This window comes from Hypanus sabinus, chromosome 4 (assembly GCF_030144855.1).
Source record: "Hypanus sabinus isolate sHypSab1 chromosome 4, sHypSab1.hap1, whole genome shotgun sequence".
Taxonomy (NCBI): Eukaryota; Metazoa; Chordata; class Chondrichthyes; order Myliobatiformes; family Dasyatidae; genus Hypanus; species Hypanus sabinus.
Window position 1 is genome coordinate 172,464,064 of NC_082709.1, and position 25,487 is coordinate 172,489,550.

The 25,487-nt window shown below is 42.0% G+C and overlaps 1 protein-coding gene across 5 annotated transcripts in view; it reads right to left on the reverse strand.

The window, feature by feature from the left end:
* LOC132393496 (bromodomain and WD repeat-containing protein 1-like) overlaps positions 1 to 25,487 on the reverse strand; it is a 158,105-nt gene that overhangs the window by 39,033 nt on the left and 93,585 nt on the right. For all 5 annotated transcript variants that reach the window (XM_059968828.1, XM_059968825.1, XM_059968826.1 and 2 more), the window contains 6 exons: positions 16,951 to 17,131; positions 15,219 to 15,332; positions 8,441 to 8,548; positions 4,400 to 4,524; positions 3,307 to 3,389; positions 2,433 to 2,544 (listed from right to left, as the gene is read on the reverse strand). In XM_059968828.1, coding sequence (XP_059824811.1) covers positions 2,433 to 2,544; positions 3,307 to 3,389; positions 4,400 to 4,524; positions 8,441 to 8,548; positions 15,219 to 15,332; positions 16,951 to 17,131 — 723 coding nt within the window. The remainder of the gene's footprint in view (positions 1 to 2,432; positions 2,545 to 3,306; positions 3,390 to 4,399; positions 4,525 to 8,440; positions 8,549 to 15,218; positions 15,333 to 16,950; positions 17,132 to 25,487) is intronic.

A 25,487-nucleotide genomic window follows, 5' to 3' on the forward strand; every position in this document is an offset into this window, starting at 1 on the left:
GATAGTGTTCAGTGCTGGTCATCCTGCTTTAAAAAGTTAATAAATGGGAAAGAGCACAGAAAAGATTCAAGGATGCTGTTCAGGACTTGAGGGACTAAATTATAGAGATACAGGGCGGACTAGGATTTTATTCCTTGGAGCAGAAGAGCTGAGAGATGATAGAAGTGAATAAAATCATACATGGCATAGATAGGTTGAATCCTGCTCCCAGTCGTTTGTCCCTCCCCCCAGAGTTAAGAATCAAGAAGGCATAATCTGAAAAGGGAAAAGCTGAAGAAGAACTTGGGGGCAACATTTTTCTTTAAGATAGGTGAGTATCTATGTGGAACAAGCTTGTGAGAGTAAACGTTCGGCACAGACTAGAAGGGCCCAGATGGCCTGTTTCCGTGCTGTAATTGTTATATGTTGTATAGAGGAAGTTGCTAGAGGATGTGACTAAGGCAGTTACAATAACACCCTTTAAAAAAAAACACAGATGGACAGGTACATTGATTGGAAAGGTTTAGAAAGCTATGACTTGTGGGGGAAGACGTTTCCCATCCTAACAGTTCTTGTCCTAACACAACAGTACCTCCTCACTGTTGGATGGATAGGAGAGATCATTAACAATGTTAAGGGCCCTGAGAACTCGACACAACTGATGAATATCTTTGGTGGGTGGAAGCAAGATCCCAATGATCCTCTCAACAGTCATCGCAATACTTTGTAGGGACTTGTGCTTTGCAGTTCTCATACTAGATGGTGATGCTGCTGGTCAGGACACTCTCAATGGTGCTCCTGTAAAAATTAATTAGAATGAGGTGGTGGTGCGCCTCACTTGCCTCAATCTCAAGAAGTGAAGACTCTGCTGTGCTTTCTTGACAAAAAAGGTAGTGTTGTGCAACCAGGTGAGATTGCCTGTTATGTGCAGTGAACAGTGGTCAGCCTCCAACTTCCTAAAGTCCACAATCATCACTTTGTTCTTGTCCACAGAGACTCAAGTTGTTGTGCTCGCACCATTCTACAAGCTGCTCTAACTCTTCTCTGTACACCATTTCATCATGGCTGAAGAAGACAACCACTGTTGTGTTGTCAGTGAATTTAATGATTCAGCTTAAATTGAATCTAGCAATGCAGTCATATGTCAGCAGTGTGAACAGCAGTGGACTGAGCACGGAGTCTTAGGACTGTTGGTGCTCATTGTGATAGAGCTAGAGATGTTTTTGTCAATGAATGATGGACTGGCTTTTCTGTCAAGAAGTCTAAGATCCAGTTACTAAGAGAGGTGTTGACACCCAAAGAGAACAGGTTACCCACCAGCTTCTGAGAAACAATCATATTAAATGCTAAGCTGAAATTGATAAGACAGCAATCTGGCATATTAGACGGCAATTTCCAGGTGAGTCAGATGGCAAAGATTATGGCATCAGTGGACCAATTCACACAATAAGTGAACTGGAAAGAATCCAATGGGACAGGAAGATGGGATGTAATGCGACCCATAACCACTACTCAAAGCATTCATTACTGTTGAGGTCAGAGCCACTGAGAAAGGTTACTGTCACTCTCTTGGGCACTGGGATGATGGTGGCCACCTTAAAGCCCAAGTGGGTCAGAGAGATGTTGAAGAGGACTGTTATAACCTCTGATACCTGGGCCGCACAGCCCCTCAGCACCCAAGCATGTTATCTGACCCCGCAGCCTTATATGGGTTGACCCTAGCCAAGGTCTTCCTTACATCAGCTGCAGCCAGACAGAGTGCCTGCTCATCAGGGGGAGGGGAGCCTTCCTCAGCACCACATCGTTCCGTGCACCAAACCTACCACAAAAGACATTCAGCCTTTCAGGAAGAGAAGCTTCAATGTTGTTGACTCAGAGTGGACTTGTCATCTGTTATGGTTTGAATGCCCTGCCATATGCACTTCATGTCTCTGGTGTCACAGAAATGGCTGTATATTATCTGAGAATAATTCCATTTTGACTTCCTGATGGCACGGGAAAGCACAGTTCTTGCTGACCTGAGAGCTGTCTTATCCCCCGATGTGAAGGCAGTATCCTGATGTCTGAGCTGTGTCCAGACCTCTGCTGTCAGCCACAATGATTGTCGCAGGTGGAGAAAAGTGAGCAAAACAGGATAACTGGGATAGGAGGTTGCTTTGCCATTGAGTACATATAGCAAGTGTACAACTTCTGGGCAATTCATCCTTCTTTATTAATTATCTACATAATTCAAAGGTACTATTTCTTGAAATTAAACTTTAGGAACCAACTGCTCACTATAACTTTAACATTTTCTATTCTGAGGATTACTTTGAATTATGATTTTTATTTTTGTAAAGGCTTTATCAGAAAACTTTCACAATGATACACTTGTTACTATAGATTAAAACCTTTTCAGCTTACGCTTAACAGGAATGGGCTTTGGAGTTCATATATGGTTTCTTCCAACTTACCAAACAGTGTAACACTGGAAATGACTATCTGGATATGTTGCCTGGAATGGCTCCTGACTCAATGCTGTCCCAAACCACCAAGCATCATCTATTATAGATCGGAATTTGTCATCTGAGGCAACAAAATAATAAATCGTTAAAGCAAGAAATCTTAAAATAAGGTGATAAACAGAACAGCTTTCAGTACAGATCCAGAGCTTGCCTAAAAGCATACAATTAGATTCCAATGGGAGCAGAACCCAGCAATTTCCACAAACCATTGTTCTATTCAAAAGAAGCTGAGATTTGGTCCAAGTTTATTAGAAGATAGAAGAGGCCAAGTGCTTAAAGATACGCAAACTGAATTTCATTTCTGCATTATATATTCAACAGATTCCATTAAAATATGATACATAACTTGAGAATACGTGTTAAAATAGATTTTGCTAACTCTAATTAATCACATTCTAAGTAGCCTAATGGTTCAATGTTTGACACATTACATTATAATTCCCACACTTGGTCCGAGCTTCACGATTTCCATCACAGAAATATTGCACAATTAACAATAATTTAAATGCCAAGTGGATTCACTAACATGCCACAACTGCAATTGTAAGGGCTTCCGAAAAGTAGAATACAAAAGGCCTGAAGATCACAGATTGCCTAGTTCATTTCCTAACAAAGTAGCCTTTGAAGACGTGCATACATAAGGACAATTGGGGGCTAGTGTGGAATTGGTCTTTCTTATGACAGCTGGTGGAATAATTTTTAAGAAGAATTAGAACTGAAGAAAGGAATGAATAAAACTTGGGAAAAACAGAAAAAGATAGAAGTACTTAGTTAGCATTTATGGAGAAAGACATAATTATTGATATTAATAAATAAGACTTACTTGCTTTCCAATTCCTTTTTCTTGCTTCATCATAAAATTGACGTAAAACAAGAAAATCTATCACATCTGGCATGTCATGGTACCTGGAATATAAAATATCTATTCTCCAATTTGCAGTATTTAGATTCACTGAGAGATTAATGTATAATTTTATATATTCTCAGGCAATGATAGTGGTATAATTAACCATATTGAAATTCTTAGAGGTTATATGTTACAAACAAATCATAAGAAGAATACGAAAAACTTTTTTGTTAGATCTGACTTACATGAATCTCAATGCACCTACAGATAGAAACATATACCATATCCCTAAACAACAATCTTTCATAACTGTAGTAAGCCCAGTATTAAAAAGAATCTATATTGTACAGAAAATAGTGATATTTAGACAACCTAAATAAATGATCAGTTGAAAATAACTTATTGTCATTGACTCTAAAAAACAACCCTATAATAAGCATCGTATGGGATAGCATATTTTAAATAAATGAAAGCTAAGTCAAACACAGAGCTTTTTTTAATACTGAAAACTTGGAAATATAAAATATTGGAAATTTCAAAGTTTGACTGTAAAGAAATGCAGAGAGTACATGGGAAAATATTGACAAGTAAAATATATATATGGAGGACTGGATTAACTATGAAAAGTGTATATTGAACATATTAAAGGAAATATTCTGAGTAAATGTTCTATATACCTTCACAAACATAGATGGCAATGAGAGACAAGGATTTTAACATAGAAGGAGAAATGCTGGTGGAGTTTATCCTGTTTCAAAATAAATAAATTACTAGGCAACTGAAATTTATCCCAAGGCCATTAAGAATAACAAGAGAAGAAATAGCAGAGCCTCTAACCATCATCTAAGACACATTTGTGAAAACAGAGAGCAGAGAAACTATAGAAGAGGCAGAGACGGATTCATAATGAGAGGGAGGCCAAATAAGGTTGGGAACTAATATTGCAATCTTCTCAATTTGTTTTAGTGAGAGCCTTATTTGTGATATTAATTTCAGAAATACAGTCAAATAAATTTATGTATAAATTGTTAAAGGCAATTAATCAAGAGAACAAATATGGATAACATACTTAACTGAAAATGATTTGTCCATAATTTTGCCTGTTTCGTGGTCTATGAAGGCAAGCTTGAGGCAGCATAGTGTAGGAGGGCCAACTTCATATTTTAACCCAACAATTTTCAAAAATTCCTGATCCTATTTAAAATAGAAATAATGTCATAAAAGTCCCAACTGCTCAAATCCTAGAAAGTACATAGTCATGAGTTCAAGACTTCCCAGCACCAGTCAATATTAAACTAGAATTTTCCAATTACTATGGAAAGTATATATTGGACATATTAAGGATGATAAACACAGAATGGAAGGGGTTATATTTGAATGCACTCAGTGTATGGAATAAGGTAGATGAATCTGTAGCACAGTTAGTGATGGGCAGGTATGACATTGTGAGCATCACTGAGTTGTGGCTGAAGGAAAGTTATAGGTGAGAGCTTAACATCCAAGGTTACACATTTATCAAAAGGGCAGACAGGTAAGCAGAGGGATTGGGGTGGCTCCATTGGTAAAAATATGAAATGAAATCCTTAGAAAGAGGTGACATGGGATCAAAAGTATAAAATCGTTGTGGGTAGAGCTAAGAAATTGCAAGGGTAAAAAGACCCTGAAGGAAATTATATACAGGCCAAACAGCAGCAAAGAGATGGGCTACAAATTACAACAGGAGATAGAATAGACATTACAAAAGGAAAATGTAATGATACTCATGGGGGATTTCAAGAACAGGTGGATTGGCAAAATCAGGTTGGTGTTGGATCCCAAGGGGGGAAACTTGAAGAATGCCTACAAGATGGTTTTTTTGAGCAGCTCGAAGTTGAGCACACCTGAGCATCAGCTATACTGGATTAGGTGTTGTGCAATTTAATGGAAATTGATTAGACAGCTTAAAGTAAAGGAACCCTTAGGAGACCAATGATCATAATATGATAGAATTCATACTGCAATTTGAGAAGGAGAATCTGAAAACAAATGTATCAGTATTACAGTGGAGTAAAGGGAATTACAGAGGCATGAAAGAGATGCTGGCCAAAGCTGATTGGAAGAAGACTCTAGCAAGAATGACGACAGAGGCTGGAGTTTCTGGCAGTAATTCAGAAGGCACAGGATAGATAGATACATTGCAATGAAGTAGTAATATTCTAAAGGCAGGATGACACCATTGTACCTGACAAGCCAACATAAAAGCCAAAAGGAAAGCATATAATAAAGCAAAAATTAGTGATAAGTTAGAGAATTGGGAAGTTTTTAAAGACCAACAGAAAACAACTTAAAAACATTAAGGAGGAAAAGATGCAAAATGAAGGTAATCTAGCCAAAAATATTGAAGAGGACACCAAACATTTCTTCATATATAAAAAGAGTAAAAAAACAAACAAGGTTGGATATCATGCCACTGGAAAATAATGCTGGAGAGGTAGTAAGGAGTAAAGGAAATGGCGAACAAACTGGAATAAGTACATTGCATCAGTCTTTACTATGGAAGACACGAGAAGTATGTCAGAAGTTTGAAAGTGTCAGGAGGCAGAAATGAATGAAGTTGCCTTTACTAGGGAAAAGGTTCTTGGGAAACTCAAATGTCTGAAGGCTGGTTCAGATTGACTACATCCCAGGGTCCTGAAAGAGGTGGTTGAACAGATTATGGAGGCATTAGTGAGTCAATAGATTTTGGCATGGTTCCGGAGGAGTAGAAAATTGCAAATGTCACTCCACTCTTCAAGAAGGGAGACAGAAATTATAGGTCAGTTGGTCTGGTTCTGGTACTTCACGGCACATGATAAAATAGGCTGTAATCAGCATGGTTTCCTTAAGGGAAATCTTACCTGAAATCTGTTGGAATTCTTTTGTTATGAGTGCTAAACAGACCTGATGGAAATAGGGTGAAGAGTTAACCAGAGAGAGAGAGAGACATTTGATTCATGTATTAAGACTTCCTGGATTGTTTACCTTTCACTGCAAGGATGTTACTTTGCTTGTTAACATTCCAAGGAGACAGCAGGAGTGGCCTGATTTGATGAACATGGCCATTTTGAGTTGATGGATGGCTGATACCCTGTCAGTGGGGATAAAAGACAGGTGTGGGGAGAAACCCAAGACATACCAGTGGACACTGACCGAGTGTTGTGCACCCACAGAAAGGTGGGGGCTTCGTGGACCGAATCAGGAGATCGGTCAATAAAGCTCACAGTGTGACAGCAGGGCCGGTGGGGACTTGTGCCACTCATGCCAGAGTGAAGAGTCCACCAGAGAAGAACGGTCTGGCCGAGAACGGAGGGTCATAACCGAATGACCACAATAGTACGACGGAATCAGAATACAACAGAAGGTTTGCTGACTGCAGCTGCTCAATCTCTCTCTCTCTCTCTCTCTCTCTCTCTCCACAATGATTGCAACACAACCACAACTACCTCAGCACACAAGAACTGAAATGAACTCCATATTCTCTTATGACAATTCATTTACCCCTAGACATTGATAGAGCTTGTTGATTATTATTCCTGCACTTCTATGTTTATTATTGCTAACCTGTTTTATATGTATATTTGCATTTTTGATATCGTATTGCATAGTTTACTAATAAACACCTTTAATTTTTGGTACCACCAGACTCCAATGGCTTCTTCTATTTCTGCTGGTCTGTAAACCCAGTTACGGGGTACGTAACACTTTAAAGAAATCACATGCAGGATAGACAAAGGAAAATTGATGGACGTTGTGTACTTGGATTTTCAGAAAGACTATGACAAGTTGCCACACATGAGACTGCTTAACAAGCTATGAGCACATGGAATTACAGGAACGATACTAGCATGGATAGAACACTAGCTGATTGGTATCAGGCAAACATTGGGAATAAAGGGAGCCTTTTCTGGTTGGCTGCCAGTGACTTGTGTTCCAGGTCTGTGTTGGGACTAACACTTCTTATGTTATATGTCAATGATTTGGATGACGGAATTGATGGGTTTGTGGCAAGTTTGTGGACAATACAAAGACAAGTGGAGGGGCAGGGAGGCTTGAGAAGACTCGGACAGATTAGGAGAATGAGTAAAGAGGAGGCAGATGGAATATTGTGTCAGTAAGTACATGGTCATGCACTTTGGTAGCAGAAGTAAAAGTGTAGACTATTTTCCAAATGAAGAGAAAATTTAAAAATCAAAGGTGCCAAAGAACTAGGGAGTCCTCTTGCAGGATTCCCTCAAGGTTCATTTGCAGGTTGAGTCAGTGATGAGGAAGGCAAATGCAATGTTAGCATTCATTTTGAGAGACTAGAATACAAAAGCAAGGATATAATGTGAGGATTTATAAGGCAGTGGAAGGTCTCACTTAGAGCATTGTAAGCAGTTTCAGAATACTTATCTAAGAAAGGGTGTATAGACATTGGAGAGGGTTCAGAGCAAGTTCTTGAGAATGATTCCGGGAATTAAGATGTTACCATACGAGGACCAATTGAGGGCTCTGGGCCTGTACTCACTGGAATTCAGAAGAATGAGACGGGATCTCATTGGAACCTACCTAGTGTTGGAAAGCCTCAATACAGTGGATATGGAGAGGATTCCTTTGGTGGGGGAGCCTAAGACCAGAGGACACAATATCAGAATAGAGGGACTTCCGTTTAGAACAGAGATGAGGAGATATTCCTTTAGCCAGAGGGTGATAAGTCTTATTGCACTTATGTGGAACTTATTGCCACAGGGTGGCTGTGGAGGACAAGCAGAGGTTAATAGATACTTAATTAGTCAGGGCATGAAATGATATGGCGAGAAAGCAGGAGATTGGGGCTGAGAGGAAAAATGGATCAACTGTGATGAAATGGCTGAGCAGGCTCAACGGGCCAAATAGCCCAATTCTGCTCCTATATCTTATGGTCTTTGGTCACATCAATAACAGGAAAACTAACCAAAGCACTTCTTGTAACAGAGGGCCTTCAGCTTTGAAAGTTATTAAAAAGATTATGAAAATACAACACAGTAACCACTGAAACTCCACAAATTAAATGACTCACATACTTGTGGAAATAAAATTTGACTCAATTCATAAATTCATTGTTCAGTATTACCCTAAGTTCCATCTTGTGCCATGGCTGTTTGCGCTTACTGATGGTGTATATTTTAGCCTTTTTAACAGCTTCAACATAAGCTTCATGACCTTGCCGAAAGTAGACAACCTGTTAAAACAAATACATCCAATAATGTTCAACGTACAAAGTATTACAAAATTTTCAAAGTAAATAATTTCCCAGGTAACTTGATGGAAGATATTGTATTTCAGAAAGAGACACACCAATTGTTTCTTGAAAATTAAATCATTAATAGAATCTATCAATTCATGGCCCACTTTATAGTGTTCCTGTCAAGGGATTGAACATTTTCATTTTAAAGGATGTTGAGGACTAAAAGGACACACATAACAATGAATGTTAATCACGTTAATTAACAAAAATCAGCTTACTGGACCAGAAGGGCCAGTTCCACAGTATCTCTAAACAAATCAAATTTTAAAAAAATTAATTAAATTTTGAAAACAAAAATGAGAAAAAATTTAAGTTGAGTCGCATCTGCAGAGGAAAAGAAATTGTCAACATTAGCAAAGAGGGAAGATGGCCAGTATTAAGAATAAAGGAGCTAGGAGGTGTAGCAAGACAGGAGTCCAAAGTTATTGGTAGCTGGAGAGGAATGAAGGATGATATATAGATTGAGCCAGAGAAGTGACAGAAGGGATGGCATTGAGAGACTGAAGCAAGATGGAGGAAAAGGAGCATGAAGGTGGAGGCAGCTGCCGAAAAGCGATAAGGAACACAAAGGCTACTGTTCAGTGTGCTTGATTGCCTTATCCATATCTTTGATCACTCAGTGGCCAATTCATTTGGTAGACCAGCAGACCTGCTCATTAATCTAATATCTAATCAGACAATTATGTGGCAGTAATTCAATGCATAAAAGCATGCATTCATGATCAGAGGTTCAGTTCTTGTTCAGACCAAACATCAGAGTGGGGAAGAAATGTGATTCAAAAGATTTTTCACCATGGAATTATGACACCAAGATTGAAGGTGTAGTTGACAGCGAGGCCATCGACCCTGGCAGCAGCATCTGGACCAGCTAGAAAAACTGGAGAAGCAAGGACCAATGTTTCCAGAAGATTGTAAGAGTCTGGGATACATTGCTTAAAAGGGGAATAGAGGCAGGAATAGTCATCACGTTTAAGCAGTTCCTGGATGTATACTTGGAAGAACTGTGACCTGCAGTACTGTGGATCAAGTGCTAGAAGGGAGGGTAAAATTGTATCTCTCTCATCATGGGCACAGATATAATTGCCATGACTTGACAAAACACTTGAAACAAATATTATTATTAAACACTGAGCAGAAATAAAGATACTTAAAAACAAATGTACCTTCTGCTTGCAACACACACCAAATGCTATAAGAATGCAGCAGATCAGGCAGCATCTTTGGAAATGAATAAGCAGTCCAAGGTTTGGGTCAAAACCCTTGATCGGGATTGCAAAAGTATGGGGATGAAGCCTGAATGAGAAGGTGGCAGGAAGAGCAAAAGTACAAGCTTGTAAGAGATTGGGGTTGGAGCGTGGATGAAGTAAGAATCCAAGTAAAGAAGGTAAACGGCTGGAAAAGGAATCTGATACAAAGGAATATCAACCATGAGAGAAACAGGAGGAGAAGGGGCACCAGGGGAGGTGATAGGCAGGTGAAAAGATGAGAGTTAAGAGGGGATTCATCATCTTCCAATCCTATGTCATCTCTTTCTAATGATTTGATTTCATACTTACCAACAGAGCAACACTATCCCCTTGCCTTCCTGCCTATCCTTTTGATAATAATGTATGCCCTTGGACATTGAGCTCCCAGCTATGATCTTTCAGCCATAGTTCCTACATCATACTTGCCAATCTGCAACTATGCTGCAAGTTCACCTTCTTCCACACACTGCGCAAATTCAGATACACCACCTTCAGTCCTGTTTTCACCCTTTTCGATTTTGTCACACCATGCTCAACCTTGTGATTCCTAACTTTGTCTGAGGTCTTAGCAAAATCTGCTTTCACAACCTCTCCATTAATTGTTCTGGCACTCAGTTTCCCATCACCTTGCAACTTTAGTTTAAACCCAACATGCAGCATTAACAAATCTTCCCACTAGGATATTAGTCCCCTTCCAGTTCAGATGCAAACCCTCCCCTTCTGTACAGGTCCTACCTTCCCTGAAAGAGAAACAAGTGATACAAACATCTTATGCCATCCCTCCTACACCACATCCTTACTCACGTATTAAACTGTATAATCTTCCTAGTATTAGGCTCACTAACACATGGCACAGGTAGCATCCTGAGATCACAACCCTGGAGGTCCTGCCCTTTAACTTAGCACCTAACTCCTTGTGCAACACCTCATCACTCATACTTCTTGTATCACTGGTGCCTACATGGACCACAACTTCTGGCTTTTCACTCCCACTGAAGAATGCTGAGTAATTGATCTGAGAAACCCCAGATCCTGGAACCTGGGAGGCAACATACCATCCGGGAATCTCGTTTTCACCCACAGAATCCTCCTGTCCATTCTCCGAACTAACAAATCCCCTATCAGCAGAGCATGATTCTACTTCCCACTTCCCATCTGAGTCACAGAGGAAGACTCAATGTCAGAGACCTGACCACTGTGACTCTCTTCTGTTAGGTTATCTTCACCCCCCTCCCCCACCACAACCATATAACCATATAACAATCACAGCACAGAAACAGGCCATCTCGGCCCTCCTGGTCCGTGCCGAACTCTTAATCTCACCTAGTCCCACCTACCCGCACTCAACCCATAACCCTCCACTCCTTTCCTGTCAATATTCCTATCCAATTTTACCTTAAATGACACAACTAAATTGGCCTTTACTACTTCTACAGGAAGCTCATTCCACGCAGCTATCACTCTCTGAGTAAAGAAATGCCCCCGTGTTTCCCTTAAACTTCTGCCCCCTAACTCTCAAATCATGTCCTCTCGTTTGAATCTCCCCTACTCTCAATGGAAACAGCCTATTCACGTCAACTCTATCTATCCCTCTCAAAATTTTAAATACCTCGATCAAATCCCCCCTCAACCTTCTACGCTTCAATGAATAGAGACCTAACTTGTTCAACCTTTCTCTGTAACTTAAGTGCTGAAACCCAGGTAACATCCTAGTAAATCGTCTCTGCACTCTCTCTAATTTATTGATATCTTTCCTATAATTCAGTGACCAGAACTGTACACAATATTCCAAATTTGGCCTTACCAATGCCTTGTACAATTTTAACATTACATTCCAACTTCTGTACTCAATGCTCTGATTTATAAAGGCCAGCGTTCCAAAAGCCTTCTTCACCACCCTATCTACATGAGACTCCACCTTCAGGGAACTATGCACTGTTATTCCTAGATCTCTCTGTTCCACTGCATTCTTCAATGCCCTAAACACAAAACAGTATCCAAAGTGATATATCTGTTGTTTAGGGATTGGCTGCAGGGCTACTCTGCACTGGCTCCTTAACCCCTTTCCCCTTCTGGTCACCCAGTTTCCTGTGTCCTACACCTTGGATGTAATTACCTCTTGATATGTCCTACCTATCACTTCAGCCTCCCAAATGATCCTGAGTTAAACATAGAAACACAGAAAACATACAGCACAAAACAGGCCCTTCTGCCCACAAAGCTGTGCTGAACATGTCCTTACCTTAGAACTACCTAGGCTTTACCAATAGCCCTCTATTTTTCTGAGCTCCATGTACCCATCCAGGAGTCTCTTAAAAAGACCGTATTGTTTCTGCCTCCAACACCGCCGCCGGCAGCTCATCCCACACACTCACCACTCTCTGCGTAAAAAACTTAACCCTGACATCTCCTCTGTACCTACTTCCAAGCACCTTAAAACTGTGTCCTCTCATGCTAGCCATTTCAGCCCTGGGGAAAAGCCTCTGATGATCCACACGATCAATGCCTCTCATTATCTTGTATACCTCTATCATTGTAACCTCTGACAGCCCTCCACACTATCCACAACACCCCCAACCTTTGTCATCAGCAAATTTACTAACCTATCCCTCCACTTCCTCATCCAGGTCATTTATAAAAATCACAACAAGTAGGGGTCCCGGAGTAGTTCCCTGAGGCACACCACTGGTCACCGGCCTCCATGCAGAATATGAACCATCTACACTCTTTGCCTTCGGTGGGCAAGCCAGTTCTGGATCCACAAAGCAATGTCCCTTTGGATCCCATGTCTCCTTATTTTCTCAATAAGCCTTGCATGGGATACCTTATCAAATGCCTTGCTAAAATCCATATACACTACATCTATGGCTCTACCTTCTTCAATGTGCTTAATCACATCCCCAAAAAATTCTATCAGGCACGTAAGGCATGACCTGCCTTTGACAAAGCCATGCTGACTATTCCTAATCATATTATGCCTCTCCAAATGTTCATAAATCCTGCCTCTCAGGATCTTCTCCATCAATTTACCAACCACGGAAGTAAGACTCACTGGCCTATAATTTACTGGGCTATCCCTACTCTCTTTCTTGAATGGGAAACCTCTCCCATCCTCATTGATGATGTAAAGATCATTGTCAGAGGCTGAGCAATTTCCTCCTCACTTCCCACAGTAGCCTGGGGTACATCCTATCCAGTCCCAGAGACTTATCCAACTAGATGCTTCCCAAAACCTCAAACACATTCTCTTTCTTAATGTCTATGTGCTCAAGCTTTTCAGTCCGCTCTGTCATCCCTACAATCGCCAAGGTTCTATTCCATAGTGAATACTGAAGCAAAGTAATCACTAAGTACTCTGCCATTTCCTTTGGTTCCATACACACTTTTCCATTGTCACATTTGATTGGTCCTATTCTCTCATGTCTTACCCTCTTGCTCTTCACATACTTGTAGAATGCCCTGAGGTTTTCCTTAATCTTGTCAGCCAAGGCCTACTCATGGCCCCTTCTGGCTCTCCTAAATTTCATTCTTAAGCTCCTTCCTGCTAGCCTTATAATCTTCTAGATTCCTATCATTACCTAGTTTTTTGAACCTTTCGTAAGCTCTTCTTTTCTTTTTAACTACATTTACAACAGCCTTTGTGTACCACAGATTTTGTACCCTACCATCCTTTTCCATGTCTCATTGGAACGTACCTACTCATAACCCCACACAAATATCCCCTGAACATTTGCCAAATTTCTTCCATACGTTTCCCTGAGAACATCTGTTTCCCATTTATGCTTCCAAGTTCCTGATAGCCTCATAGTTCCCCTAACTTGTCTGTTCCTATCCCTCTCCAATGCTATAGTAAAGGAGATAGAATTGTGATCACTATCTCCAAAGTGCTCTCCCACTGAGAGACCTGACACCTGACCAGGTTCATTTCCCAATAACCAGATCAAGTACAGCCTCTCCTCTTGTAGGGTTATCTACATATTGTGAGAAGAATCCTTCCTGAACACACATAACAAGCTCCATCACATCAAAACCCCTCAACTCTACGTAAATGCCAATCAATATTTGGGAATTTACTATCTCCCACAACAACCTTGTTATTATTACTCCTTTCCAGAATCTGTCTCCCTATCTGCTCCTCAATGTCCCTGTTACTATTGGGTGGTCTATAAAAAACACTCAGAGTTATTGACCCTTTCCTATTCCTAACTTCTACTGACAGAGACTCCGTAGACAACCCCTCTGTGACTTCCTCTATGAATTCACCCAATACCAGCTCCAACTCCTCAACATAGTTTGTCAGAAGCTGCAGCTATATGCACTGCTAGTAGTTGTACAGTCAGGGACACTGGAGATCTCCCTGCCTTTCCACATCCTGTAAGAGGAACATTACACTATCCTGCCTGTCATCTCTACCTCGGTGAAGCCTTGAAGAGGTAAAGCCACTCAGACACAGCCACTGTGCTTGGCCCTGCCTTCCTTTAATTTGTTCTTACCAATTAATCCCAAATACTGATAGATTGTTGGCCAAAGCTCTGTTACATTGCCACTAACCGCTCCTACCTTTTATCCTCAGGCAGTGGACCTGATTGAAGACCCCTCCTCTCCAAACTTCCAATATCTGGATTAGCCACTGTTGAAAGGAATATGAGGTGTTGCCCTCCAACCTGAGAATGGCCTCATCATGGTAGTAGAGAAGGCAATGGATAGAAATAATAGGAATGGGGATTTAAATTAAAATGGTTAGCTACTGAGAAATTCTGCTTTTCACAGATGGAGTAAAAGTGCTTGACAAAGAGGTCCCCCAATCTACATCAGATCTTACCAATGCAGACGCCACATAGGGAGCATTGTATACAATAGATGAAGTGTTGCCTTACCTGGAAGGACTGTTTGGGACCCAGAATGGAGGCAAGGGAGTAGGTAAATGGGCAGGTGTAGCCCATCTTCCACTTGCAGAGATAAGTGCCAGAAATGTGATTAGTGGGGAGGGATGAATGGACAAGAGAATCATGGGGGGAGTGATTCCTGCAGAAAGTGAAGAGTGGACAGAGGTAAAGATGAGTTTTGTACTTTGATCCTGTTGAAGATGGAAGTTGTAGAGAACGATGTGCTGAATGTAGAGCCTTATCAGGTGGTGGAGGATGATGACAAGATGAACTCTATCCCTGCTAAGGCAGCAGGAAGATGGGGTGAGGGCAGACATTCAGGAAATGGAGGAGATGTAGGTGAGCATCCATGTTGGAGGAAGGGAAGCTCCGTTCTAAGCAAATAATAAAAGATGACGGAGACTGCATTTAAGGTTGCCATGGACAAATCTTGATTACAGTCTTGTTTTTTCTGGATGCTATCATCCCTACCTCATCTCCCATTTGCGGAACATAAGGTGATCTGCGCGGCACAGTGTCAGTAATCCACTTTGGTGGATGCCATTCCTCTAACATTGAACCATCACCAGTTGATAGATTTGGTTTCTGCATTACAAGGACAAATACAAATCATATTATTAGAAACATGTTTAATTAGCAAACTAAACAATCTTCTAAATGCAATAATGATTATGAACTTGCTGTCTATAAATTTTCTGACGACACAAAATTATTGGTAGAATCTCAGATGGTGATGCGAGGGTGTACAGAAGTGAGATATGCCAACTAATAGAGTGGTGTTGCAGCAACAACATGACACTCAACATCAGTAAGAAGAAAGAGCTGTTTGTGGACTTCCAGAAGGGCAAGATGAAGGACCACATACAAATCCTCATAGAGGGATCAGAAGTTGAGAGAGTGAGCAGCTTCAAGTTCCTGGGTATCAAGATCTCTGAGGATCTAACCTGGACCCAACATATCAATGCAGTTATAAAGAAGGCAAGACAGCAGCTATGCTTCATTAGTTTGAAGAGGTTCAACAATTACACTCAAAAACTTCTATTAGATGTACTGTACAGAGCATTCTGACAGACTGCATCACTGTCTGGTATGGGGGGGGAGGGGGCTACTGCACAGGACTGAAAGTCGATGCAGACGGTTGTAAATTTAGCCAGCTCCATCTTGGGTACTAGCCTACAAAGTACCCAGGACATCTTCAAGAAATAGTATCTTAGAAAGGCAGTGTTCATTATTAAGGACCTCCAGCACCCAGGGCATGCCCTTTTCTCACTGTTCCCATCAGGTAGGAGTTACAGAAGCCTGAAGGCACACACTCAGCGATTTGGGAACAGCCTCTTTCCCTCTGCCATCCGATTCCTAAATGGACATTGAACCCTTGGGACACTACCACACTTTTTTTTAATACATAGTATTTCTGTTTTAGCATGATTTTTAATCTATTCAATATATGTACACTGCAATTGATTTATTTATTATTATTATTTTATTTTGGGTTTTTTCCTTCTATATTATGTATTGCATTGAACTGCTGGTACTGTTGTTAACAAAGCTCACAGCACATGCCAGTGATAATAAAACTGATTCTGATTCTGAAATATTAGCTTAGTAATAGATTTTTATATACTGCCATGGTAATAACAATTACAACATTACATAGCCATTTATGGATGTAGGTAGAGCAGCATCAGAAAGATAGATTCAGTTTAAAGTGCTCATTGGCATATACATTTTTGGTTCCTTCAATATAATGAGGAAGAACTTGTGTTAACACAAAAACAAAGACAAATTAGGAGTAGACCACTTGGTCCCATCAAGCCCACTCCTCCATCCCATAAGATCATGACTGTTCCGATTTTGACAGATTTGGATTATTTGTCTATCCTTGATGACCTTTCTTCCTTTTGTTGTTCCACTCCATGAAAATATTCCCATTCATACTCGAACTATTTCAATTGAATTTCCATAATGTACAATATGTTTGCTCAAATATTTTAATTGGCATGATGCCCTTAGAAATGCTAACTAAGTGACTGCAGGTCACTTTAACTATAATGCAGGAGCATCAAGCTACTCATCACTCTCAGCATAGCAGTCATATCAGTTTCGTACCTGCCCTAGCTTACATTGCCAATACAGGAAATGTTATTCTTTCTTTAAATGCTGGGGTAACTTTTTTTTAAAACCCACAATGAGTTGCTGCTACCTTTCGTGGTCTTCCTTTGGGTTTCTTTATCTTTTTATTCCAAAGTTCATTGGCTTTATCATCGTGTTCATCATCGGAGCTACTCAGTAAGCGTGGAGCTCGCCGCCTGCTTGGTCTTTTGGGTGGCTGAAGATTATTTCCTGCATTCATTGTCCAGTCTGAATAATCACTGGATGAATCACTAAACACAAAAGAAAATTAAATTCATGTTCATTGGAGATGTCTGGTATTTAAGCATTCCTTTTGAAAGGCATAAATGACACAATTACATAGTTTTTTTTCTGTTTATGGAAGTGGAAATATGAAGCAATATAATTTCCTTATGACTTTTTTTTTCAAAGCTGACTTCATGGTAGGTTTATTTTGTGTTTATATCTCTTCCAGTCTAAATGAAAGCTTCCTGATAAATCACGTATTAAGTGTATTGTGGCGACACACTTTCTGCACAGGCGAACCGGCTCACAAATAGCCAGCGCGCGGGGAGAGACTTTGGTAATGCACCTCTGATGTCATTTCCCCCTGGAGAGGGCGGGCGCTAGGGATTAAATACCAACGCCGCAAAGTTTGAATAAACTAGTCTCAAAACGACTTACCGACTGCGTGTCGTTATTTCAGCGCTGTATGTAGTACATCGCTACATTGGTAACCCCGACGGTCCAAACGGGATTTGGACCAAAGATGATCGACTCTTCATCTGATCACACAGTTTCACTAAAACTGCCAACTTTCTGGATGCTGCGACCACACGTGTGGTTTAGTCAAGCAAAAGCCCAGCTCCAGATTCCGCAGATCTCTTCTGATTCCAAGTGTTACTATCACATGGTGAGTGCCCTTGACCAGGAGACGGCCGCACAGGTTGCAGATTTCATACAGTTGCCCCTGGAAGAAGGTGAATATGAAGCATTCAAAGCACTGCTCATTGAGACCTTTGGCCTCTCACGGCATGAGCGAGGTGCCTGCCTACTTCTCCTGGACGGTTTGGGAGACAGACTGCCGTCAGCATTGATTAATGAGATGCTGTCCCTGGCTGACGGACACAAGCCCTGCCTCATGTTCGAGCAAGCATTCCTAAAGCAACTGCCCGAGGACATACATCTGCTGCTGGCCGACGCAGATTTCAGTGACCCCCAGAAGCTGGCGGGCCAGACAGACGTGCTGTGGAAAGCCAAGGAGGAGAGCGTGGCGTCCATTGGTCAGGTTATCAGGCCACGCGCCCAACAGCGGGCCAGACCAGGCCCGGCAAGGGGGCGCACACAACACAGAGGCAGGAGTGAGGAGGCCAGTGAACAGTGGTGTTTCTACCACCAGCAGTGGGGTACAAAAGCCCACCGTTGTCACCCACCCTGCAAGGGCCAGCTGCCGCTAATGACTATGGCGGCTGGCCACCAGGACAGCCTCTTGTACGTCTGGGAGAAACAGTCGGGACGCCACTTCTTGGTCGACACCGGAGTGGAGATCAGCATCTTGCCCCCAATGGAGTACAACATCCGCAACAGGAAGACAGGACCCACGCTGAGGGCCGCAAACGGCAGCACGATACGGACCTACGGCACCCACACAGTGCAGCTGCAGTTCGGCGCCAGCCAGTTCACGTGGGACTTCACACTGGCCGCCGTGGCCCAACCACTCCTGGAGGCGGACTTCTTGCAAACTCACTGGTTTTGCAAGGTCGACTTTCAAAGGAAAAGACTGATACATGCCAAGACTTTCCAGACGTTCTCCCTGGGTGAAGCCAAGTTGCTGGCCCCGCACCTGGACTCCATCACACTGTCAGACAACGAATTCACCAGAATCCTGGTGGACTTTCCATCAATCCTGGCACTGCAGTTCACGGCAGCCATGCGCAGACATGGGGTACAGCACCACATCCCGACCCAGGGGCCACCCCTCCACACCCGCGCACGAAGGCTCCCCCTGGAAAAGCTCCGCCTAGCGAAGGAGGAGTTCAAGAGGATGGAGGAATTGGGGATCGTACGGCGGTCTGACAGCCCATGGGCCTCCCCCCTGCACAAGGTGCCCAAAGCAGCTGAGGGTTGGAGACCATGCAGCGACTACCGCTGACTGAACGAGGCTACCACTCCAGACCGCTACCTCATGCCACACATACAGGACTTTGCAGCAAACCTGCACGGGGCAAGAATCTTTTCCAAAGTAGACCTCTTCCAGGATACCATCAAATCCCGGTGCACCCTGAAGACATCCCCAAAACATCACTGCGTTCGGCCTGTTCGAGTTCCTCTGAATGCCGTTCAGCCTGAAGAATGCCGCATAGACGTTCCAGCGGCTAATGGACGCGGTAGGACACGACCTGGACTTTGCAATCATCTATTTAGACAACATCCTTATAACCAGCAGTTATGGTCAGGAGCACATCCGCCAGCTCTACTCTAGCCTGAGTGATTTCGGCCTCACGATCAACCCGGCCAAATGCCAGTTCGGTCTCGATACCATCGACTTCCTGGGCCACAGGATTACCAAAGACGGGGCAACACCACTGCCCGCCAAGGTAGACACGATCTACCACTTTGCCCGGCCCAAAGGCCTGCAGGAGTTCATTGGTATGGTGAACTTCTACCACCGTTTCCTCCCCTCAGCAGCTCGTATCATGCGCCCTTTGTACACCCTGATGTCAGGTAAAGGCAAGGACATTACTTGGGATGAGGAGGCCGCAACCGCTTTCGTTAAAGCCAAGGAAGCCTTGGCAGATGCCGCGATGCTGATGCACCCCAGAATGGACGTTCCGACCGCACTCACAGTGGACACATCCGACACAGCAGTCTGTGGGGTGCTGGAGCAGCTCATCGAGGGGCGCTGGCAACCCCTGGTGTTCTTCAGCAAGCACCTACGACCACCCGAACTCAAGTACAGTGCTTTCGACCAGGAGCCGTTGGCACTGTATCTGGCAATCCGGCATTTCAGGTACTTCTTAGAAGGCAGGCTGTTCACCACGTTCACGGACCACAAACCGTTGACCTCTGCGTTCACGAAGGTGTCCAATCCCTGGTCGGCTCACCAGCAGCGACATCTGTCCTATATCTCCGAGTACACGACGGACATCCAGCATGTCTCGGGGAAGGACAAGGTCGTGGCGGACGCACTCTCCAGACCAACTGTCCAGGCCCTGTCCCTGGGGGTGGACTATGCAGCACTGGCAGAGGTGCAGCAGGCAGATGACAAGATGCCCAGCTACAGAACCGCAGTCTCGGGTTTGCAGCTGCAAGACTTTTTCGTAGGCCCAGGTGATAGGACCCTCTTGTGCAACGTGGCTATTGGCCAACCTCGCCCCATTGTCCCGGCAGCCTGGAGGCAGCCAGTTTTCGACTCCATACATGGTTTGGCACACCCATCCATCTGGACAACCGTACGGCTGGTCTCCAGCAAGTTCGCGTGGCACAGACTTCGCAAGCAGGTCAGTGAATGGGCCAGAACGTGCACGCAGTGCCAAACAGCCAAGGTGCAGCAGCACACTAAAACCCCGCCGCAGCAGTTCGAACCCACCCACCGGAGGATCGACCACATTCATGTGGATATCGTGGGCCACCTACCAGTGTCCCGATGAGCGCAGTACCTCCTAACTATGGTAGACCGGTTCACGAGGTGGCCAGAGGCAGTCCCACTCACCGACACATCTACCGATTCCTGCGCCCGAGCACTGATCACAATCAGGATAGCACGCTTCAGGGTACCGGCCCACATTACCTCTGACAGAGGTGCCCAGTTCACCTCCAGCCTGTGGTCGGCTGTGGCCATCCTGTTGGGAAGGCAGCTACACTACATTACTGCCTACCACCCACAGTCGAACGGACTAGTGGAATACTTCCACCGTCTCTTGAAGTCGGCTCTCATGGCCCGCCTGAGAGGACCTAACTGGGTGGACGAGCTTCCCTGAGTCCTGCTTGGAATTCGCACAGCGCCCAAAGAGGATCTGCATGTCTCGTCGGCCGAGTTGGTGTATGGTGCGCCGCTGGCCGTCCCAGGAGAGTTCATACAAGCCCCAAGGGGGCAAGAGAAAGAACCCGCAACAGTCCTGGACAGGCTACGCGAAAGGATCAGCAACCTGGCCCCCGTACCAACTTCACAGCACGGACGGACCCTGACCCATGTACCCAAAGACCTGCAGAACTGTAAGTTTGTGTTTGTACAAAGGGGCGGACACCAGGCACCACTACAGCAGCTGTACAAGGGGCTGTTCAAGGTGATCAACAACAACGGGTCCACCTACGTTCTGGACTTTGGGGGGAAAGAGGAGGTTTTCACAGTGGACTTAGCACAGCCGGTCGAGGTTCAGGCACCGCGGTGCAGAGGCGGACCTCCTAAACTGTGGCCAATCCAGACTTTGGACATTGGGGGGTGTATCACTGGTTCTGGGGGGGGGGGGGGGTGCTATGTGGCGACCCACTTTCTGCGTAGGCAAACTGGCTCACAAATAGCCAGCGCGCGGGGAGAGACTTTGGTAATGCAGCTCTGATGTCATTTCCACCCGGAGAAGGCGGGCACTAGGGATTAAATGGAAATATTCCTGCATTTAGCAAATAAAATTTGAAATGTCCAAAGAAAGAACCAAATATGCTGTTAAGTCGCAAAGACAAAATAAATTGCATAGCTTGCTCAATACAATATGAAAAATTAAGGGATTTGCACTGTCCTTCTTCAAGACACTAATTAGATCTATTCTAAAATACTGTGGTCAGTTCTGGCCCCTTAAAGTTCTAAAACAGAAACGGTACAAAAGTGCTCACTACATTCATATTGTAGTTTAATAAACTCTGATTATAGTGAATTCAAACTTATGGGTCAACATCGGTAAAAACTTCACCGTAGAACACTACAAACGATCAGCAGGAAACGCTCATGGAGTGAGCACTGTTTCAGATTCGCTCCATAACCTTTACTTTTTTTAACCTATGATCACTCTTATTTAACTTACTTTGACCTACACCAAAAGATTCTTGCTACTTTTTTGGACTTATCTAAGAGATTATTGTGAATTTTGAAGAAATGAATACAGAAATGGCTCTGAGATCTAAAGGGCGAGACCCTGGGAAAGATTCTAACTGGAATGGGAAGAAGAAAAAGACTGATCCTAAGCGCACTGAATTGACTTATGAAATGTTATTGGAGGTTTTAAATGGAAAAATTTGAAGAACGACGACGAATTTTCAAACAAGATATAAAGGCTTTTCAAGATTATATGGATAAGACTGATTTAGTAGTTAACCAGCAGCAAGCTCTAATCGCAACTTTGAAAGAGGATGCTCGGAAGCGAGACTTGATAATCGAAAAACTGGAGCAGAAATTATCTTCGACAATTAAACAGGTGGAAACACTTAAAGTCAAGAGTGTCGACTTTGAAAATCGGTCCAGAAGACAGAACTTACGCATACTTGGCCTCCCCGGAAGGTATTGAACAAGGGGACCCCTCAAAGTATTTTGCTCAACTTTTAAAGGATGCTTTCCCTTCTGTATTGCCAGACAGTCCTCCATTACTTGATCGCGCTCACAGAATTATGCATCCATCACCAAGCGCTTCAGCTAAACCACAGGTTTTAATTGTCCAATTCCACTATGTGCATGTTAAAGAGCAACTTATTCGTGTGGCTCAGCATGTAGGGATGGTCAAATTCCAAGAATTTGATTTTCGATTAGTGGAGGAATTTAGTCCAGAAGTAATGAAGGCAAGGCTTCTTTTTAAACGTCTGATGTCCGAATGTTATGAGAAAAATCTAAAACCTGCGCTTATACCCTGCGAAGCTCAGAATCTCGCCTCCCAATGCATCTCGGCGTGTTTTCTTTTCTACATCTAAAGCGAGAAGCTTTCTGAATGAGAACTTCGCTACTGCTGTGGATTCTCGTCTTCAATAAATGAGTGATTTTGATCGTTGTAAGATGGTTTTTGTTTCTAAAACCAGATTTTGTTTTTGGCTATTGGTATAGGTTTACTCTATTTTATACTCTAGCTAAAGTTTTTTTTTGATGTACTAATCTTTTTATTTTACTTACTTTAATCACTTTATTTTTGGTCATTATTATTAATCCTTCGAAGGTGAATTTTTTTTTACTAAGATGGCGGTTTCTTCTCTAAAATATTTTTGGTTTTTTTTGATTTCGCCGTTTTTTTTTCTCTTGTCTTCTTCCTATAATGCATTTCTTATCACAGTTTAAATTTTTTTTAGTTTGTTTGGGTTTTAACCCAATTTATAAGTTACTAGTGATTCTATTCTTTTTGGGTTTTTTTTTTATTAGCAATTATATTTTGGTTTCAGTATAGTGAGTATTATTTCTTTAGAGTTTGGGTGGATCTTTTTTTATCCTTTATATACGGAGTTGCCTTCTGCTGATATGGGGGTAGATTTAGTTTCATTCCTCTTTTTTCCCAGCCTTTTCCTAGCTGGAGTGGCTTTTTCTCCTCTTGGGTGGGGGGTTGGGGGTCTATTTCTAAATCTTATGCTCTTTACACCAGTTTTTTTAGTTTTTTCATTTGGGCTGATTTTAAACTACTAAAATGTCCGCGTTGTTGTCATTTCCGGGTCCGCCCCTTATTTTTGTTCCTCTTCTGGGTGCATGTTCATAATTTGGTTAACCCTTTCTATACCAAAGGGTTGATTTCAGAAATATGGCTCAGACCATTAATTTTGTCTCTTGAAATACTAATGGCTTAAACCTTCCGATTAAATGGAAAAAGATTTTCAAAGTATTCCAAAGACTGAATGCACATATTATTTTTGCACAAGAAACTCATGTGAGGAAAGAGGACAAGTATCGTTTTTTTAGGTTTTGGCGGGGTCAACAGTACCATTTGAATTCGAATGCTAAAGTAAGGGGAGTTTCAATTTTTATTGACTCCTCTATTGCATTTGTCCAACACGATATTTTTTCGGATCTGAATGGTAGATTTTTGTTATTTACTGGCTTACTTTTTAACAAAAAGGTTGCTAAGGTTAATGTTTATGCTCCAAATGTGGATTACCCTGATTTTTTAAAGTCCTTATTTACTTCTCTACCTAATCTAAATGAATATGTTAATAATGGGTGGTGACTTTAATTGTTGTTTAAATACTTTGTTGGACAGATCTATATCTACTCAGACTTTACCTAATAAATCGGCCACTTAAATTAACTCTTTTTTGACTGATAATGGAATTTTTGATACTTGGAGATTTTGGCATTCTAAGGACAAAGAGTTTTCATTTTTCTCACATGTTTATCATTCTCACTCGAGAAGTGATTTTTTTTATTGACTTGTTCTATTCCATCGGTAATTGGTTGTAATTATGATACTATAGCCATCTCTGACCATGCTCCATTAAAACTGCCTATTAAATTTACGGATACAGCTTCTAATGCTAGACAATGGCAATTTGATTCTACCTTATTGCAAGATCTGGATTTTATGAAATTTATGAAGGAACAGATTGATTTCTTCTTTTCAACTAATTCCACGGATGATATTTCTTGCGGAACACTCTGGGACACTTTTAAAGCATATGTACGTGGACAGATTATCTCCTACTCTGTTGGTCTGAGAAAACGCATTAAGAAGGAAACTTTTTTATTGGTTGAAAAAACTAAAGAGATTGACAAGAAATATTCGACTACTCCTAGTGAGGAGCTTTACAAACAAAGGGTTGAACTTCAAATGGAACATAGTTTATTACTTACATCTTCGATTGAAAATCAATTAATGAAAACCAGATTTGATTTTTATATACATAGTGATAAATCGGGTAAACTGTTAGCTAGTCAATTGAAGAATGCTTCGGTTAAACGTCAGATTACTAAGATTCGTCAACAGAATGGGGATCTGACAGTTAACCATGATGAGATAAACAAATCTTTTCAAGATTTTTATACTTCCCTGTATCATACTGAATTCCCTCAAGATTATAATACCATGTATGATTTTCTTGGGAAATTGCATTTTCCAAAATTATCATCAGATGATCTTTCAATATTAGAAACTCTTATTATAGATGCAGAAATTAAAGGGGTTATTTCCTCTATGAATTCTGGGAAAGCACCAGGTCCAGATGGGTATACTGTAGAATTTTTTAAATGTTTTTCCGCTACTCTTTCTCCTTGGTTATGCAGGGTTTTTGAAGAAGCAATTAGATTGGGTAATCTGCCACAATCTTTTTATGGACCTTCCATTTCCTTAATATTGAAGAAAGATAAAGACCCTACTGACTGTGCATCCTATAGACCAATATCCTTACTGAATGTAGATTCCAAGATCTTTTCCAAGTTACTGGCATCCAGGCTGGAGAAGGTATTACCTCAAATTATCTTGGAAGATCAAACTGGTTTTATTAAAAATCGCTATTCTTTTTTCAATGTTAGGAGATTATTGAATATTGTTTATACTCCTTCACATAGCACTTCAGAATGTGTCATTTCATTAGATGCGGAGAAAGCATTTGATAGAGTTGAATGCCCATACTTATTTACTGTGCTTGAGAAGTTTAATTTTAGTCCGACATTCATTTCATTAAACTGATATATCATACTCCAGTAGCCTCGGTGCTTACTAACAATCAAAG